General features: G+C 46.0%; 1 protein-coding gene across 2 annotated transcripts in view; it reads right to left on the bottom strand.

Annotated features, from left to right (window-relative positions):
• EGFLAM (EGF like, fibronectin type III and laminin G domains) overlaps window positions 1-17,637 on the bottom strand; it is a 128,808-nt gene that overhangs the window by 34,377 nt on the left and 76,794 nt on the right. For both annotated transcript variants that reach the window (XM_048851259.2, XM_048851260.2), the window contains exons 9-13: window positions 17,262-17,604; window positions 10,992-11,092; window positions 9,884-9,984; window positions 8,622-8,766; window positions 6,386-6,575 (exon numbers count right to left, since the gene is read on the bottom strand). In XM_048851259.2, coding sequence (XP_048707216.1) covers window positions 6,386-6,575; window positions 8,622-8,766; window positions 9,884-9,984; window positions 10,992-11,092; window positions 17,262-17,604 — 880 coding nt within the window. The remainder of the gene's footprint in view (window positions 1-6,385; window positions 6,576-8,621; window positions 8,767-9,883; window positions 9,985-10,991; window positions 11,093-17,261; window positions 17,605-17,637) is intronic.

The raw sequence follows: 17,637 nt of genomic DNA, 5'->3' as shown, positions 1-17,637 counted from the left end.
TATATCTATATCTTCTTACTATATGTTCCATTCTATGCATCCGATGAAGTGGGCTGTAGCCCACGAAAGCTTGTGCTCAAATAAATTTGTTAGTCTCTAAGGTGTCACAAGTACTCCTGTTCTTTTTAAGGGTGAGTAGGAAACAGTCAGAACTGACAAGCAGAGAGCGGTTGTGAGGTGACTGAGCAAAGTTTGGCAAACCTGCTATTGACAAGAGGAACCCTTTTTTTAAAAAGGAAGAGGCGCATCAGGCAGAAATATTTAATCTACTGCACAGGGCACTGTAAAATCTCAGTGGGGTCCTGGCATCAGTGCAGTTCAAACTCAGAGTTTCATTTCCTATCTTACATTCATTCAGTGTGTAAAGAACAGCAGGGAAAGAACTTCTGTAGAGATTTAACACATGATAAACTTCAATTCAGCCAGTCATTTCAACCAGAGTTGATTAATTGTTTTGTCCTGTTACATGAACAAGAAGACCACTATGCTATACAACCTGGAATATAACCTTTGGATCACAAAGTCACAGAAGTTAGAGATGGAAAAATATCTATTAGGTCATTTGGTCCCTCTCCCTGACAGTGCAGAATTGTTCCTTATTGTACATTTATAAGTGTTTCATCAAGCCTAGTCTTTAATGTACCAAGTGGTGGCCTGATTACACTATTCATAGCACAAAGCATGAGGTACCCAACCAGAGGACTACAGGTTAAAGACAGAACCCATGCGGACACATCTTCTCCTCAGGGACAGGATGAATTCCACTTCCAGGTGAAGAGAGACAATTACCCTAAAAAATGCCTCCCCTGCCAGCCAGCTGTGTGAGCAGCTGTTCTTGCAATGCTAATTATTCCCCTTCCTCTCTCACAAACAGCTGTTAACCATGGTAAAGTGGGGGCTGGATAGGAGTAGGGATCCTGTGGTACTGTTTTTCATCTGAATATAATCCACGGTTGTGGGTTTAAACAACATTTGCACACACAGAGCACCTATACTTTGAGGCTCTCACCCCACTTATCACTAATAATCACAGCAGCACTATGATGGAAGTGAATAGTACAAGGCCTATTTTATAAATGGGGAAACTGAGGCAACCAGTGAATGGCAAAGTCACAGATGGAACCCAGAAGTCATGGGTTCCAGTATGATTCTCTAACTGCTAGATTCTACTTTTTTCCCTTAATCATAAGGCTATGAGTTTTCTAATAGACTATGAAGTCATCTGCAAATATATATGATGTAGCAGTGTAGCGCTTCCAGAGTGTTCACTCTCAAGGCTTGTCTACGCTTACTGCACTGGGGGTTAGGACAATACAATTGTTTCACTCAGGGGTCTGGATTTTCACACCCTTGAGCAACATAGTTATACTGACATCAGTTTGTAGTGCGGACCAAGGCTCAGTGATCTGTGCACCTGGATGCAGGTGTTTTTCAGACGAACATATTTCTGAGATGGGATGAAATCCTGGACCCAGTGAAATCAATGGTAAAGCTCGCATTGATTTCAAAATGTTTCACCCAAAGGATTCCACCCAGGGGGAATTCCAAATTACATGTCAGCTCTCTATGAGTTTGTGACCTCGGGGAAACCGCTAGTAAAACATCAGGCTTTATGAAGGCCTGCTGTGCCTCTGGGTAATTCTCCCATGCAGACAGTGAGCAGAGTCTGCATTGCCTCCCTCCTACATGAGACTGTCCCAAACAGCATACGCACTGCTTCCTTCCCCTCATGGCTTCCACTGGGGCAGGAGAACATTGAAACTGTGACTGGAGGCCACACTAGGGAATGAAAGTTCCACTGCTTTCTCCTTTGGCTGCCCCGGCCAGATTCTTCTGGGTACTGCTCCCAGGGGACTCTGTATTACCAGGGGGCCCTGAGTTATGCCAGCAGAATCTAACCCATCACCCTCATGTTGCTAAAGAGGGACAAGTTGTGTCCCTTCACAACCTTCACAAGCTGCCCAGATTGTCAGCTCTATGGGGCAGGGACCATCTTTTTGTGCTTACGCATTGGGGCCTGTTCCCGATAGGGACCCTTATGCTCTACCACAATACAAACAGCAGCTTGTGATAAATCCAAAGGAGTGAAAAAAAGAAGTCCAGCAGCACACCGAGGCAAGAAAGGCCAGATCGACTGAATTCACTTACCAAGCTTCATAAAGAAAAATCCAATAATCTAATAAACAGACCTCTCAAAACAGATGTCAGCAACTGATGACCTCTTCCTATCCCATCTGTTCACTGATCAACTGATCAACATCATTATCACCATGGAATATTTAAGGCCTCAACACAAAGAGCCAAACTAAATATGGCCAGTACGATCCCGTCCCTATTTCAACAATACACTAATGAATCTGTGCTCTCATGAATTATTAACAGAGGACTACATTTAAATGTCTGGCTTTGACATCTGTGGGACTGGGCCTGGAAAGTGCTTCTGGAAATCCCTGCTTGGGAGGAGATCACCAGTACTGTATTAGGAGGGTGCTGCAGGTTACCAGAGAGACATATGGGCAGAGACGTAAGTAGAAACCTACACAACACAACACCCATCTGTACTATGTTTATTGTAGTGGTCGTCATTGCTGTTAGTTTTGCACTTTCATGAGCAGAAAATTTAAGCAAAATCTTTGAGATAAAGGACAATACATTTGTTTAAATTAATGGTAGAAGTTCCAAACTGACACGTTCTCAGTGATTAAGGTGAAGAGACTGCTTCTGTTCCAGCCAGCGCATTCTCAGTTTCTAAGGAGACCATCCACAAATCCTGCATCTTGACTGGGGGTTAGACTAGATGACCCTTGTGGTACCTTCTAACCCTATGGTTCTATGATCCTGCTGTCCAAACAACCCCCCGCCCCAAGTGACATTGAGGTATTCCATTTTTCAGTTCAGTATTAATGAGTACACTGAAAAGTCAACCTTCCCCTCCTGCATCTCATGCCTCCATGAAATCCCAGGCGTGGGGCCCTCATAGTGGCAGAAGAGAAAGAAGGGAGCTTCAGCAGGAATATGCAGTACTAAAGGTGTTTGCCCTTCCTCCTTTGCCAGCACTTTGATTTACAGTTCTATGTGAGATTCATAATCTCACCAGTAGGACTGATTTATACACAGGACAGGCCTCTCTTCTTTTTTTCCATTTTGTGGTCCCTGATTTATACCCAATATAAGCAGAATAGAATGGAAGGTCAGTTACCAGAAAAGCTAATAGACTTGAATCGCTAATTCCAGTTTATATTATGTACAGTTTTAAGTCATTTTCTACACTGTTTGCAAAGCTTCCATGGTACATGGTACACAGCAAGCTCTGCAATTGCAAGGAGCAATGTAACACACAGTATGGTTCTATCTTTCGGCTTCAGGTCACACATGGAAAAATCCAGCATTTATTTTAGTTGATGTTGATTGTTGATGCAACAGTGTGTGGAGGGCACATGGCTGGGAATGACTAGCTGGGACCCAAGAGGCAATAGAGATTAGGGATGAGGGAACCTTAGAAAGGTTTTAAGCTGTTTTCCATAGATTCTCACTCTATCATGAAATTACTCTCTCTGCTTCCAAAACCCTATTTTTTTCAGTGTCCGGTTCCTGGGTCACTCTGTTCCTTTCTTATACAGCACAGAGTCTGGTCATCTTATCCAGAGAATACAGAGCTGTTGTTAGTAAGTTGCACATTGATCACTGCCCTACTGGGATTTTGACTGCAAAACTACAAAAGAGAAGAAAGATGACTTCGTGCCTAAAGCACAGGACAGTCAGGACGTATGGATTCTATTCCTGCTTTTGCCACTGACTCACTGTGTGACCTTGGGCAAATCAATCGTTCTGTTCAGACTGTAAGTGTGACAGACATGTCAATTTCCTGTAATATTTTTGGGAGACTTTACTGAATTAGATTTACATAGCTTTGGGGTCCATTGTTTTATAAAGGCAAAATTGATGTATCATTGTGGGGAAGGGATAGCTCAGTGGTTTGAGCAATGGCCTGCTAAACCCAGGATTGTGAGTTCAGTCCTTGAGGATGCCATTTAGGGATCTGGGGCAAAAATAAGGGATGGTACTTGGTCCGGCTGTGAAGGCAGGGGTCTGGACTGGACTCAACTCAATGACCTTTCAAGGTCCCTTCCAGTTCTATGAGATAGGTACACCTCTACCCTGATATAACGTGGTCCGTGGGAGACAAAAAAATCTCACCGCATTTCCCCCCAAACTCACCAGTGGCGGGAAGTGGAGCAACGTGGCCCCAGCCTGCTCCGCTTTCCTTGCCCCGTCCCCAGCCGTGTCGCTGGCCGGGGCTGGGGGGAGGTCCTGCACTCACCTGCGGTGGGAAGTGGAGTGCTGCGGCTGGGAGCTGGCGTAGTGCCGCGCACTGGGGCCAGGCTGCTCCGCTTCTACTGCTGCCGGTGAGTGCGGGGAGGAGTGCGGGGGGGCCCCACACTACAAGAAGGATGTGGATAAATTGGAGAGAGTCCAGCGAAGGGCAACAAAAATGATTAGGGGTCTGGAACACATGACTTATGAGGAGAGGCTGAGGGAGCTGGGATTGTTTAGCCTGCAGAAGAGAAGAATGAGGGGGGATTTGATAGCTGCTTTCAACTACCTGAAAGGGGGTTCCAAAGAGGATGGCTCTAAACTGTTCTCAATGGTAGCAGATGACAGAACGAGGAGTAATGGTCTCAAGTTGCAGTGGGGGAGGTTTAGATTGGATATTAGGAAAAACTTTTTCACTAAGAGGGTGGTGAAACACTGGAATGCGTTACCTAGGGAGGTGGTAGAATCTCCTTCCTTAGAGGTTTTTAAGGTCAGGCTTGACAAAGCCCTGGCTGGGATGATTTAACTGGGAATTGGTCCTGCTTCGAGCAGGGGGTTGGACTAGATGACCTTCTGGGGTCCCTTCCAACCCTGATATTCTATGATTCTATGATCCCTTCCCCCAAGTCCCCTCTCCCGCACGACACGTCTAGAGCTGGGGCGAGGGAAGCAGAGCGGGCTGCTTCCGCCCCCCCCCCCGCTAATCCCCTGGGACTGCGGGGCCCCCAAAAGTTCCCCACCCACAGCTCCTGCCTCCCAGACCCTGGGGTGGGGGGAGCCCCTGACCATCCCCGATACCCTCTGCCCCTTATCCAACCCCTAGGCCCCGGCTTGGCTCAGCACTCTTAACATGCTGCTCAGAGCGTTTTATGCGAACCCATGTTATATCGGGTCACGTTATGTTGGGGTAGAGGTGTATATCTTCATATTATAATGTATGTAAGTTCTCTAGATGGAAGATGTGTAACACCTATGTAAGTGTTATGAGCATCAAAGGACTATTTTAAACAATGTGCCACACGAGAAGGAACTTTGGGACAAAGATATATTGTTTCCCTAGGAAGTACATGGGGAAGAGGGGAATACAGATTCCCACCTCTGCACCCAATCTTTTGCAGCTATGCCCTGAAGATATAACCATTGTCTGGTTGATAACCTATTCATGGTCTCTGCAAATCAAGGATGCAGTCTGCATAAAGGAAAAGCTAACCTGTGCATAAGGGTTCTTGTTCTGAGCAAAAAGCTGTTATGAATTTGTGATAACAGAAGAACCCCTTGGTGGGATTTGAAGCACTGAATCCTATCAGAATCCTTATTGGAATTGGGAGTGATCTCTGGTAATTTTCCCAGGGGATGCCCAACACCCGCTCAGCCCCAGGCCCTGCCCCCACTCCACACCTTTCCCCAAGGTTCCACCCCACCCCACCTCTCCCTGGCCCCGCTCCACCCCTGCCCCTCCTCTTCCCCGACTCTTTCTGCCCCCTCCCCCAAGTGCGCCCCATCCCTGCTCCTCCCCACCCCTCCCAGCACCTCCTGCACCCACTGAACAGCTGTTCCGTGGTGTGCAGGAGGCCCTGGAAGGGAAGGCAAGGAGTTGATCAGAGGGGCCGGCAGCCCCGGACATGACTAGCGGACCCCCTGGAGCCGGACATGATTCACGGACCCCCTGGAGTACCCTTGCGGACCCGCAGGGGTCTGCTGACCCCAGTTTGAGAACTGCTGGACTAGTGTACTGGGTCCTCATTTGGGGAGAAGAGTCCTTTATCATGCCAAGAAATTCTGTCATGGATCTCAAATTCACCCCTGGAAACTTTCTCTGGGGCAATTACTAATGATGCACCCAGGCCAACAGTCAGCATGCTTTGTTGAGAGCTTGTCTTCACTGAGTGTTTGAAATACGAACTCAAAATCCTTTACAGAGTCTAGAGAAATACTATACAAAATATACAGACCTAACCCCCACTCTCCCCAACCAAACTCTGAACACAACTGTTTCACTTTTCAATTGGTAGAAAATAACGCTATTGTTCTTGTTTAACATTGATAAAGGACCCCATAACATTGCACTTACCTACGTCAGCACCGCTTAAAGCCTTCCCTAGTGGCCAGGGTCTCATATCAACTATCTTCCCATTGACAATAAGTGACTGAACGCAGCCCTGAAAGCCACGGTTGGTTCCTGCTGCTCTGATCAACCAGTATGTACTAGGAGCACCACCAAGATAGAAAGGAGTCCGGAAGGTAATTTTACTATATTGGCCCTACAAGGTAAAACAAAGCTGTTTAACTATTTTAAATAACACGTTATATTCTATGATAGACTAATGAAGGCAAGGTAATTAAGCCATACAGTCATGATCAGTTTTTTTCCCCTCAATGAAGAAAAAGATGCCTTTGAGGAAAACTATGTTGTCCATTAGTAATTCTTTCCCACTCATTCCTCCTCCTAAAATATCAGCACCCTAAACATTTACTTTTATGCCTATTTCTTATCTTGGGATGCTTTGAATCTACTAATGTAAACAAAATTAACAAATCATTTGATTATGAGGGCATGTCTGTCCTTCCTTTGTGCTTCCCAGTATAACTTGTTGTCCTATGTTTGTGTTTTCATTTGTAGGCTCTGTGGGGTCCAAAGTAACTTAATATTTGTGTCTTGGACAGCACTGAGCAAAGTGTGAGCATTAAATAAATAAATAATAATAAATTAAGCCCTATGTTAACAGGACACATTTCAGTGGAATTATACCCATTTATGCCAGGGCTAAATTTATTCTACATTTTTTGATTTCTTTAGGCCAGGACTCAACTTAAAGTTTTACTGGCATATCTATGTCAGAAAGGCGTGTGATTTTTTTTTGGATGTCATGGTTTTGTCAGTAAGAGCCCTACTGCAGATGCAGTTATGCCAGGATAAGGTGCTTTACACCAGTACATCTTATTTTGGTTCCCCTATCAGAATAAATTATACTGGCATAAGCACTTGTAGAACCAGTATAATTGTGCTACACTTAGGCAGAGGGTTCACTGCTTTAACCATGCCAGCATAGATAAAGTGCACAACTTTTAAGTTTAGCCAGTGCCTTTGGGTGTTTTATTTTAAATACTATCTTTAGAGTTTGTAAATAAATGTCTAAAGCCAAATTTAGTGATATAACCTCTAGAGCCAAATCAAAACCATTTCATTTTCAGGGGTGGCGGAGGAGGCTAGTAGTGGTTGCCCTGGGGGTAGTAGAAGTAACAGGAGCTGAGTTATTGGCAATTGTCCACTAATTATTTTTCTTCTGTTCTCTCCTCAGGTAACAGGGGATCAAGTCAAGGTATCTTCATTTATAATATTTATCTTGGCTTTCCCTCATGAAATCATTGGAGTTAAAAGAGGCCTCACTCAGGGCAGATTCTGGCACTGTGTCTCTAACTGCATAACAACTGTTCAGAGCCTATTATTACTTTTATTTTTCTTTCTTTTTCTTTTCAGTTCATTCTTAGATATTTTAGTAGTTTCCTTTTACAGTGAACCAGTGTTTCTACAGTTTTCCACCATCTCTATTTTTAATTTTTATTTAATGAAAATATTATTGAGCTCTTTTGTCTTTGAAGCCCTTGTGTCGTTATACATGCGTATCTGTCTATGTCTCTGGGGCCCTGTCTGCACTACGGGCGCTACATAGGTATGGTGAGGCAGCTGTGTCATGGCAGTGCTATAGCACAGACTCTTCTGATAGTGGCGGAAGGAGTTATTCTGTCACTGTAGGTAATCCACTTCTCCAAGCAGCAGTAGCTAGGTTGATGGAAGAATTCTTCCATCAACCTCATTGCATCAACACTGGTGGTTAATTGGCTTAACTATGGTGCTCAGAGTGGGAATTTTTCACACAACTGAGCACTGTGGCTATGTCAACCTAACTTTTAAGGATAGACAAGCCTGGGGGGTGTGGTGTGATGTGTGCATGCGTGAGAGAGAGAGAGAGGTATTTTTTTAATCTGGACTAGGCAGCAGTGGGGAGCAGATATGGGAGGCAAGGCAAGGAATTGGGGAGAACAACAGTATGCTCTGCTAGATATTGGAAAGGAGAACACATCTGGGGCTAGGGATGGTGGCTGGAGGATTGCTGGACAATGGGAAAGTGCAGTGAGGAAACCAAGCCTTTTTAAATATTCAAATTGATTCTCGTTCATGCAACTGTCCCATCCCTAATAAAGACACACACATTTAATCTGATCTAGTGCAACACACTCCCTGTTAGGAAGAAATGCCGTCAGTTTGCAGAGAACCAAGGCTGAACATTAGGAACATGATTACTTACCTGAGATTTACCTGTGACTGGTGTGTCGTTATCCAGCCGGAGCCAGCCATTCAGCCCATCTCTGAACACAGTGACACTGTGCCAGTTGCCCAGTTTGATTTTGCTTTCACTCATAATGACTGCAACTCCAGTCCCACAATTGAACCTGCAAGAGACAGACAAGGAGCACAAAAGTGACAATTTTTCATTAAACAACCAACCTAATCTTGTTTTTTGACTAAAAAGAGTGCCTTCTCTTCTCAGAGCCTCTCTGTTTCTCCTTTTACATTAAAGAGCGATATAAAAACACTCAGACAACTGATCTATATCTGGTCTATTTTAGAGCAGATAAAATATCTTTTCAAATTTAAACTTTCTTTAATCTGTTTCCTTCTTCCATGTAGGAGACTTTACATCCTCTGGCAATACGAAGTATATGGCAAAGCCTGCCAACTTTCTGAAATGGTTTCAAGATGCAGCGTATTAGAATTTGAGTTGCTGCTATCACAGTAATTTCTCTTGGGAATTTTCCTAAATCCTTGGTGAGAGCTGCAGCTAAAGCAATAATATTGGGATTCTATATGAAACTCAGAATGTTTGGTACTGACTGACAAGGAGACCTCAACAGCAGCAAAGCTGAACGTGCACAAAGCATGCTATTTTCTTTGCTTTGTCTCCACTATATGGGTCAGGTTGAGATAGACCAGAAATAGGGTTAGGACACATCATTCCCTTTTGTTGTCCCCCCATCTTTATAGCAATCACCATTCCGGTTAATAAGTGCCAGATGGAAGTCTCTCCAGATATCCTTTAAGATACAGTCACTAGAGCAATGTGAGACTCTTTTTCTCCATTTCCATTAAAGCTCCTCAAGCTCCGACCAGATCGGTGATGTGGGACCAAGTTCCAGCCCCAAACTTGATTCCTGCAGAGTAATGCATTGTACTACTACTAGACACCTGGGTTAGGTGCATCTCCTTTGTTCTGAAAACTTTCTTGGGGTTCCCTTATTTATGAAGCAAAGTAACTAACTGTATACACCTAGCTACAGCGCTAGCATAGTGCTAGTGGACTGCAGGCATTTCTGACCTTGCTAAGAAATAATAATGTTCACTTTGTGAAGGAATCCTCAGGGGGCAGCCTTCCCCAGATGTGGCTGACTTCCCCAGTGCCTGAGCTGGGGGAATCCTCTGGTTGCAGAACATTTAAAGGCCCCTTTTCACTGCACACAAGGACTGGAGTGGGTTAGGAGCTCACGCGTGGAAGGGCAGTAGATCCATTACCTGAACTGGATGTTGCGTCGGATTATCGCCAGTGACATAAAATCACCACGACCATGCTCATTCTCTCCACAGTACAGCAGCAAACCATCCTCCGCTTCAGCCTGTGATCACAGTATCAACATGCAAAAGTCAGTCTCCACCTCCTGGCTATAAAGTAAATGCACTAATGGAAGTAAGAGTGCAGGAACCAGGAACTATTTTCTCAGAGAGGGGAAAAAACAAGGGGTAGTGATATTGGTTTTGAAACACCATTGTTGGATGGAATTTTTTCTTGCAGAGTCAAAATTAGAAGTGGTTCAATTCCAAATCCTATATTTGATGGGCATCCACTATTAGGGTTTTATTGGAAATTGGTTCCGATTTTAGGCCACCTGTTCTATGTATACTGACTTTGTCCTATTGCAAAGGAGCAGGTATACAAACTCTGATTTATTCATGGAAAGTGTTGGGCAACCTTAATCACAGGCTATCAGCTGTGTCTGTAATAAATAGCACAAATGCAAGTGAACAAAGAAATTACACTTTCAGATCAGATAAGCCCATTGATCTAACGAGTCCAGTATCTAGTGTTTCAGAGGAAGAAAATAATCATAGTGATATTACGCCTGGTGGAAGAAGGAAAAAATAACTTCCTCATCTCTGAAGATGATCAGTGTATGCTGTAAAGCATGAGGGACATCTACTTATCTATGAAACAGGAAGTTCAGAGGTACTTAATTAGTTTATAGGTGTGCCACTGCTGAACAGACAGACATTTACAAAAATTCTAAACATAATGCAGTCTAAAGTTCACTCGTATAGCTCTGTCACAGTAAGTGAGTGCTAACCTGCAATCCCTCAACACTGCCATTTCCAGGACCTTCCCTAAGAAAAAGGAGTGTGGACAAATACCAGGAGTATGGACAAATCTCGGTGGAGACTATCACATTTATTTTCTCTTGTGCGATGCAAACCCAGATTTCCAAAGGTGAAGGCTACGGATTAACTCACTGCAATATCTAGCTTGCAGCCTAGGCTTTTGAAGCTACTCACTCTCCTCCTTCCTTACACTAATGGAAGTGAATAACATTTAAAAATGCTTTGTGAGTTTTGGACTGTTTAAACTTACCCTGAATTCAAGGGTAATTTGGAATGTCTGATAGGAATTTTTCAGCGGTTCAAAGGTGATGTATGAGTATCCATATAACTGAGGATACTGGATAATAATATCTGAAAGGCAAAGATAAGAGCATATTGTTTAGCAATGTGTTCAAATATAAAATGGATACACACATTTAGCACTAGATAACATCAGGCAAAAAAACAAGACAGAGTTCCTCCAGAGACAACTATTTGTCAGCAACAATCAACAATCAGTTAACCTACAGCTTTCTCCTCCTCCTACCTTTCAGAGCTAATTCCCTTGTTCCAAAGGATCTGCTGAACTTGCACAGAAACAGCACACTCATGGGAAAATTCTGCTCAACAGTTTCATCAGTGGCATCACTAGGTTTTCACTGATGTAACTGAAAGCAGAATTGGGTCCTTGGTGATTCATCTTGATTTAAGAAAATGTTTAACACAGAGACAGCAAGGCATTTTTCTCCTCAGGGAAGAGAACATATGTGGGAAAGACACATTGAGTCAGATTCCAGGCTGCATTAGGTCAGCTTTGTAGTGCAAAGCTGCTCTAAAGCTGATGTACTTAGCCACCAGAGAATCCTTAGGTGGCTTAGAGCAGGTGTAACAGCTTCCACATTACCACCTCCTCTCTGTGGCCAGCTTAGAGTGTATGGCCGGGGTAGCCTATGCCCTGGCAATCATTGGCTGCTATAATGGTCCCTTAGGGCTGTTGACAGCTGGCGTATCAGCCCTCATGCTTCTCTAGCTTATGTCAGAAGGTCAGCCCAGCACAGGACAGCCCCATGATTGGGAAGAGCACAAAGATGGCTTAAAGACACCTTTGCATGTTCTGGTCCTGAGGAGCATCAAGGACTCCTCAGCCACAGCTCAGGATGTGACTATTATCTCTGAATCAGATATAAACCTAATGAAGTAGGAAGGATGAAGGGTCTAACCTTTCTCTATTATTTGTTTTCGGGGTGATTTTGCCTTTCCATTTGTACACAAGTACAGTTACTTTTACAGCTGTAATACAAAGAAACAAAATAAATCTTAGACTGATGCTAACAGAGCTTTAGCGCAGTGGTCCCCAAACTTTTCAGGGTCACACCCCCCTTACCCCTGTCTGAGCCCCCAACACCTCTGGAGCCGGGGCTGGGAGTGGGGTCATGGCTCCCAGGTTGGGGGGCACGGGACAGGGACTCAGAGGTAAGGAGGCCAAGGCTGGAGCTGCAGCTGGGGGAAGGGCTGGGAGCAGAGCTGGGGCAGGGAATGAAGACACAACGAGGGACTGAGGCTGGGTGTGGAGCTGAGGCAGGGCCATGGTTGGGGGTTGAAGATGGAGGAGGGGCCAGGCACGGAGCCAGGAGCTGGGGCCATGGGCAGAGCTGGGTGCCGCACGGGGCTGGGTGGCACTCCCTCCCTGCCTGCCAGGGGGCTGGTCTCGGTCCAACCCACCTCCCGCCCCGAATGTTCCTCTGCGCAGGGAGCGTGCCTCACAGTCTGGGGACCTCTTCTTTAGAGAGACAAAGCTGGGTGAGGTAATATCTTTTATTGGACCAACTTCTATTGGTGAGAAAGACAAGCTTTCGAGCTTATACAGAGTTCTACTTCAGGTCTGGGAAATGTACTCAGGAGAGTTACAGCTAAATAGGAGGTTTAACAGATTGTTTAGCATACATAGTTAACACTTATTTCAAGGGACCATTCCATTAGCACCCCTCCAATCAGAGGGGGGAAAGTGTTTGTAGGGGAAAGGCAGTGGTGGGGGGATTATTAGCATGTTATAGATTGTTGTTATATGCCATAAATCCACTGTCTCTATTCAATCCAGGATTTTTAGTGTCTAGCAAAGTTATGAATTTAAGCTCCCCGGTTCGTCTTTTGAAAATGTTGTGCAGGTGTCCTTTGAGGATGATATCTGATAGGCACGGGAAGCGGGTGAAGCTTCCCATGGGGGAGGCTAGCCCCCTGTCCCACCTCTTCTACCTGCAGCCCTGCCCACACTCCTCCAAGGCCCCTCCTCCATTCCGCCCCAGGCCCTGCCCCCTCCCCGCTTGGCACCGTCACTCACCGAGTCCCTCTTCGCCCTCCCAGCCCATTGCAAGACCCCCCATGCTCACCACCTGATCCCCCACCTGCCCGCCGCTTGCTTCCTCACCCGCCCGCCTGGTCCCTCCTCACTCCTCTGCTCACCACAAGATACCCCACCTCCCGACCATGCTGATAAGTCAGATATAGAATGATCACTTTGTGAACAGTGTTCACTCACAGGTGATATGGTGGTTTTTCCTTCCCCTCTATGACTGGAGGAGTGTTATTGGGCCACTTCACTTCGAATGGTCTCTTGAAATATTTGTTAATTGCTTATGCTAAACAATCTGTATCTCACTGTGACATTCTGAGTACATTTTCCAGACCTGAAAAAGAGTTCTGTGTAAGCCTGAAAGCTTGTCTCTCTCACCAACAGAAGTTTGTCCAATAAAAGATATTACCTCACCCAGCTTGTCTCTCTGATATCCTGGGATAGATACGGCTACCCCACCCCCGCACCTCATCTCCTCCTCCACCGCCTGCTCTGAGCGTGCCACGTCTCTGCTCCTTCCTCCCTTCCAGCACTTGCCGGCACCAAACAGGTGTAGCAAGCTCTGGGAGGGAGGGGGTAGGAGCGGGAACATGGCACTCTCAGGGGAGGAGGCAGGGAAGAGGTGGGACTGGAGTGGAGATTTGGGGAAGGAGTCGAATAGGGGCAGGGAGGGGGCAGAGTTCGGGCAGGGATTTTGGGGAAGGGGTTGGAGTCGGGGCAGGGCCGGGGATAGAGGGGGGTCGAGCAGCCACCGGCGCCAGAAGAAGTTGGTGCCTATGCAAGTCTTAATGAAAATACTGAATATTACTAGACCCAGGAGTCATCTCTGTGGTCCCCATTAGATATGCCCTCCCAGTGTGATAATGAACCGTTGATAGCTACTCCTTGAGTACAGTCTTTCAATCAGTTGTGCACTCACCTTAGTAATTCATCTTAGTACTCATTTTAGTAATTCATTTAGACCACATTTCTCTGGTTTGCTTATGAGAATGCCAAATGCTATGTTCAACTGTGTAAAAATCCTTACTAAAATCAAGATATATCATGTCTATTGCTTCCTGCTTATGCACTAGGCCAGTAACTCTGCCAAAGAAGGAAATTAGGTTGGTTTGGTATGATGTAAACCCCTGGATGCAGTCCCTTCAGTGTGTGCTCACCTCCTTTTGTAAGACAAATCCATGCTGGCTATTTCTTATAACCCCTATTATCCTCTAAGTGCTTACAAACTGATTGTTTAAGAATTTGTTCCAGAAGTTAGGCTGACTGGTCTGTAGTTTCCCAGATCCTCTTTGTTCCCTCTTTTAAGGATAGGTATTATGTTTGCCATTCTCAAGTCCTCTGGGACCTCAAATGAATTCTCAAAGATAGTTGCTAATGATTCTGAGATTGCTTCAGCTAGCTCCTTAAGCACTCTAGGATGAATTTCATCAGGCCCTACGGACCTGAATAAATCCAGAGTGTCGAAATATTCTTTAACCTGTTCTTTCCTTGTTTTGACTTGTCTTCCTTCCCCTTTTTCATTAATATTAACTGGGTTAAGTATCTGATCACCATTAACCTTTTTAGTGAAGACTGAAGCAAAATAGGCATTAAAGAACTGAGCTTTTTTGATGTCATCTATTATTAGCTCACCTTCCCCACTAAGTAGAGAAATTATACTTTCCTTCATCTTGCTCTTGTTCCTAATGTATTTAAAGAACCTCTTCCTATTACCTTCTATGTCCCTTGCTAGGTGTAACTCATTTGGTGGCTTAGCCTTTCTGATTTTGTCCCTACATGCCACAGTCACTGCTGATCTGCTCAGAGCCACACCTGGCAGTATCACTAGTTCCCATGTGGATAAGCAGCATGAGGTAGTGGTTAAAGGGACAGATGAGCCACACCTTTCCATAATGTCTAAGATGCAGGCTCCAAGCAGGCAGCACACCTCCCTGGACTTCATGTCCAGTTGGCACATGGATGCCTTGGTCCCCCTCAGGAGTTTAGATAGCCGCTTTCTAAGCCAAGGAAGCCATTTCATTTTCAGGAATGGAAGCCCAGCTGGATAAAGTAGAGACAGGAAGGATTTTGCCCCCCTAAAGAGACTTACAAAAGGAGGTGAGCACACTCTGAAGGGACTGCATCCAGGGGTTTACTGTTTTCCGTAGATCTGTATCTCTCGTGTTTTTTAAATTGTGTGTAAAAAATTCCTTTGCTAATCCTGGATGTCCTTGCTTTACTGCTATGTTGTTCCTTTGAAACCAGAGCTCCCACAGCCAGGTGGTCACTGAGGGGAAAAGTGTCTAAGTAAGCAAGGGCTCAGGAGAGTTGTGGCATTGGTGCCAGGGTCTAGGTGATCAGATTGCAGGGATCCATTGTCCAAGAAGAGTATCAGCATGGGGTCTGCACTAGAGAGTTGTGGTGCTGGAACTGGGAGGGGGAGGAGAGGCACGGCCCTCCCACTTTTTGAAAGTGGACAGGCCTGGCCCATCCACTTTTTGCTGGGGCAGACCCTGCCCCCTTCCTCTCCTCTTCCCCACAAGGCCCCAACCTCCGACCAGGCCAGTGTGGAACCCAGCCAGGGAGCCATGAAGACCCTCCACCTGCCCATGGTGTGTGTGTGGGGGGGGTGAGAGCAGCCCCCAGCCCATGTCCCTGCCCCCTGGGAGGCAGGAGGTGGGTCCGCGACTCCATGCTGGCTCCTCACAGCTGCCCATGTGGCTCTCCCCGACCTGGCTCCAGCTGAAGGGGGGGGGCTTTCTCGGAGCCACAGCCTGTCCATGGTAAGAGCCATGCAGGCAGGGGAGCCGCAGACCGTCCACCTGCCCTGGATGGGGGGGCCCAGAGGGCAGAGACATGGGCCGGGGGTTTCTCAGGCCCCCTTCACCGTGGGCAGGTGGAGGGTCCACCATGGCTCCCCACAACTGCCCATGCGACTCTTATCATGGCCGGGCTGCAGCTCTGAGGCCTCCACCTCCCCCTGGCTGGAGCTGTGTCAGGAAGAGCCATGTGGGCAGCTGTGGGGAGCCTGGGTCCCTCCACCTGCCCTGGGCAGGGGACACAGAGAGTGGGAACACAGGCAGGGGACTGCTTTCGGCCCTCCACCCCGCCCTGGGTTTGGGGTAGGCTCCCCAGCCCTGCTCTGGCTTCCAGCTTGGCTGGGGTCAGGGCCTCGGGTGGCGGGGCCTCAGGGGGTTTTGTGAAAGCTCTGATGCCCTTGCTATGGAGTACATCCGAGAAACCCAGAACTAGGAACAGTGATTCTCACTATCCAGACCCAGGGATCTTAGTAGTGCTTGGGATTCAGCAGCTGGATATTATCACACAGACTGGTGTCAGCTTAAAGAGCAGGACTGGACGTGGTTGTGACAATCATTGTTTTCCAGAAGGAGAAAATGAGACATGGTGTAAGATCTGAGCCCTTTTTCTGCGGCCACATTAGGACAGCAGCCGCTATGAGCTAAAGAGCGGAAAGTCACATCCTCACATTTAATCCAAATTACATTAAAACAATGAAATACTGGGCTGTGAAGAAGGCATTTTGGTCCTAATAGTACCCACCATCACCAGATAAAGAAACAGATCTTAAAATGTTTAAAGAAAACTTTGATAGCATTCTGTCTGGCAAGGAATCACTTATCAACAGTTGTGATCGTGAAATCAATACTTCTTTATTGTTTTGCCTTTATGGTCCCTCCTTTATTATCTGTATGGTCTCTGTCTGGTTCTTACTAATTTTGCAAGATTTAATTCAACTACGATGGTGGGGTCTGATTGGTTAAAGAATTGTTTCATAATGGGCTAGGATTGGTGAAAAACACTGTTTTGTAGTATTTTAGTTTACAATGACTGGTTAAGGTAGAGCTAAGCAGCACTCAAGTTCAACTACATAAACTGGGGTCCAAAAGGAAGTTCTTTGGAACCTAACTCCAGGACACAGCCCAAGATCAGAGCTGCCAGACCCCAACATCATGCCATCCTGCAGAAGCTGGAGGAAGCCCAGATGACCTGATCCTGACTGGCCACCAGGAAAAGTTTGTCGGCCTTATTGGGAGTGGTGAGCAAGTATCAGTAGTTGCCAAACTGGTTACCATCAGAGGCAAAATGTGGGAGCCAATTAGGAAAAGAACCCCATCCATCCATCAAGTTGCTAAGGACAGAATTGTGTTGTGCTTGGAGAATAATTGCCCTAACCCACTGCACAAAACCTACCTTCTGTGCAAGTCTCTCCTCCTTTGCCCAGGTTACAATGACACCGAGAACCGCCTCGATCATAATCATTGACACAAAAGCTGTCGGCAGAGCAGATGGTTTCATCACAGGACAGATCAAACAGCCGTACTGCTGAGGCCATGCCATTCCTTCTGGTTGCCTTAGCTGTAGTGGTGCTAGCAGTGGTTGTAGGGAGAGGGTGCATAGTTGTTGCAGGGGAAGCAATAGGATCTGAGGTTGTTGTAATTAGCCTGGAAAGGAGCCTTGTGCTAGCCCCTGGAGCAACCTTGGTTTCAACCAAAAACTTCCTGTTGCCTCCTTTGATAGCAGGAAGTGGCTTGAGCTAAAGCAAGATAAAAGAAACTTAAGTTTAGTA

The sequence above is a fragment of the Caretta caretta genome, chromosome 5, assembly GCF_965140235.1.
Source record: "Caretta caretta isolate rCarCar2 chromosome 5, rCarCar1.hap1, whole genome shotgun sequence".
NCBI classification, from domain to species: domain Eukaryota; kingdom Metazoa; phylum Chordata; order Testudines; family Cheloniidae; genus Caretta; species Caretta caretta.
The sequence above is the reverse complement of the archived record's forward strand: the minus strand, read 5'-3'. Positions and strand labels throughout refer to the sequence as shown.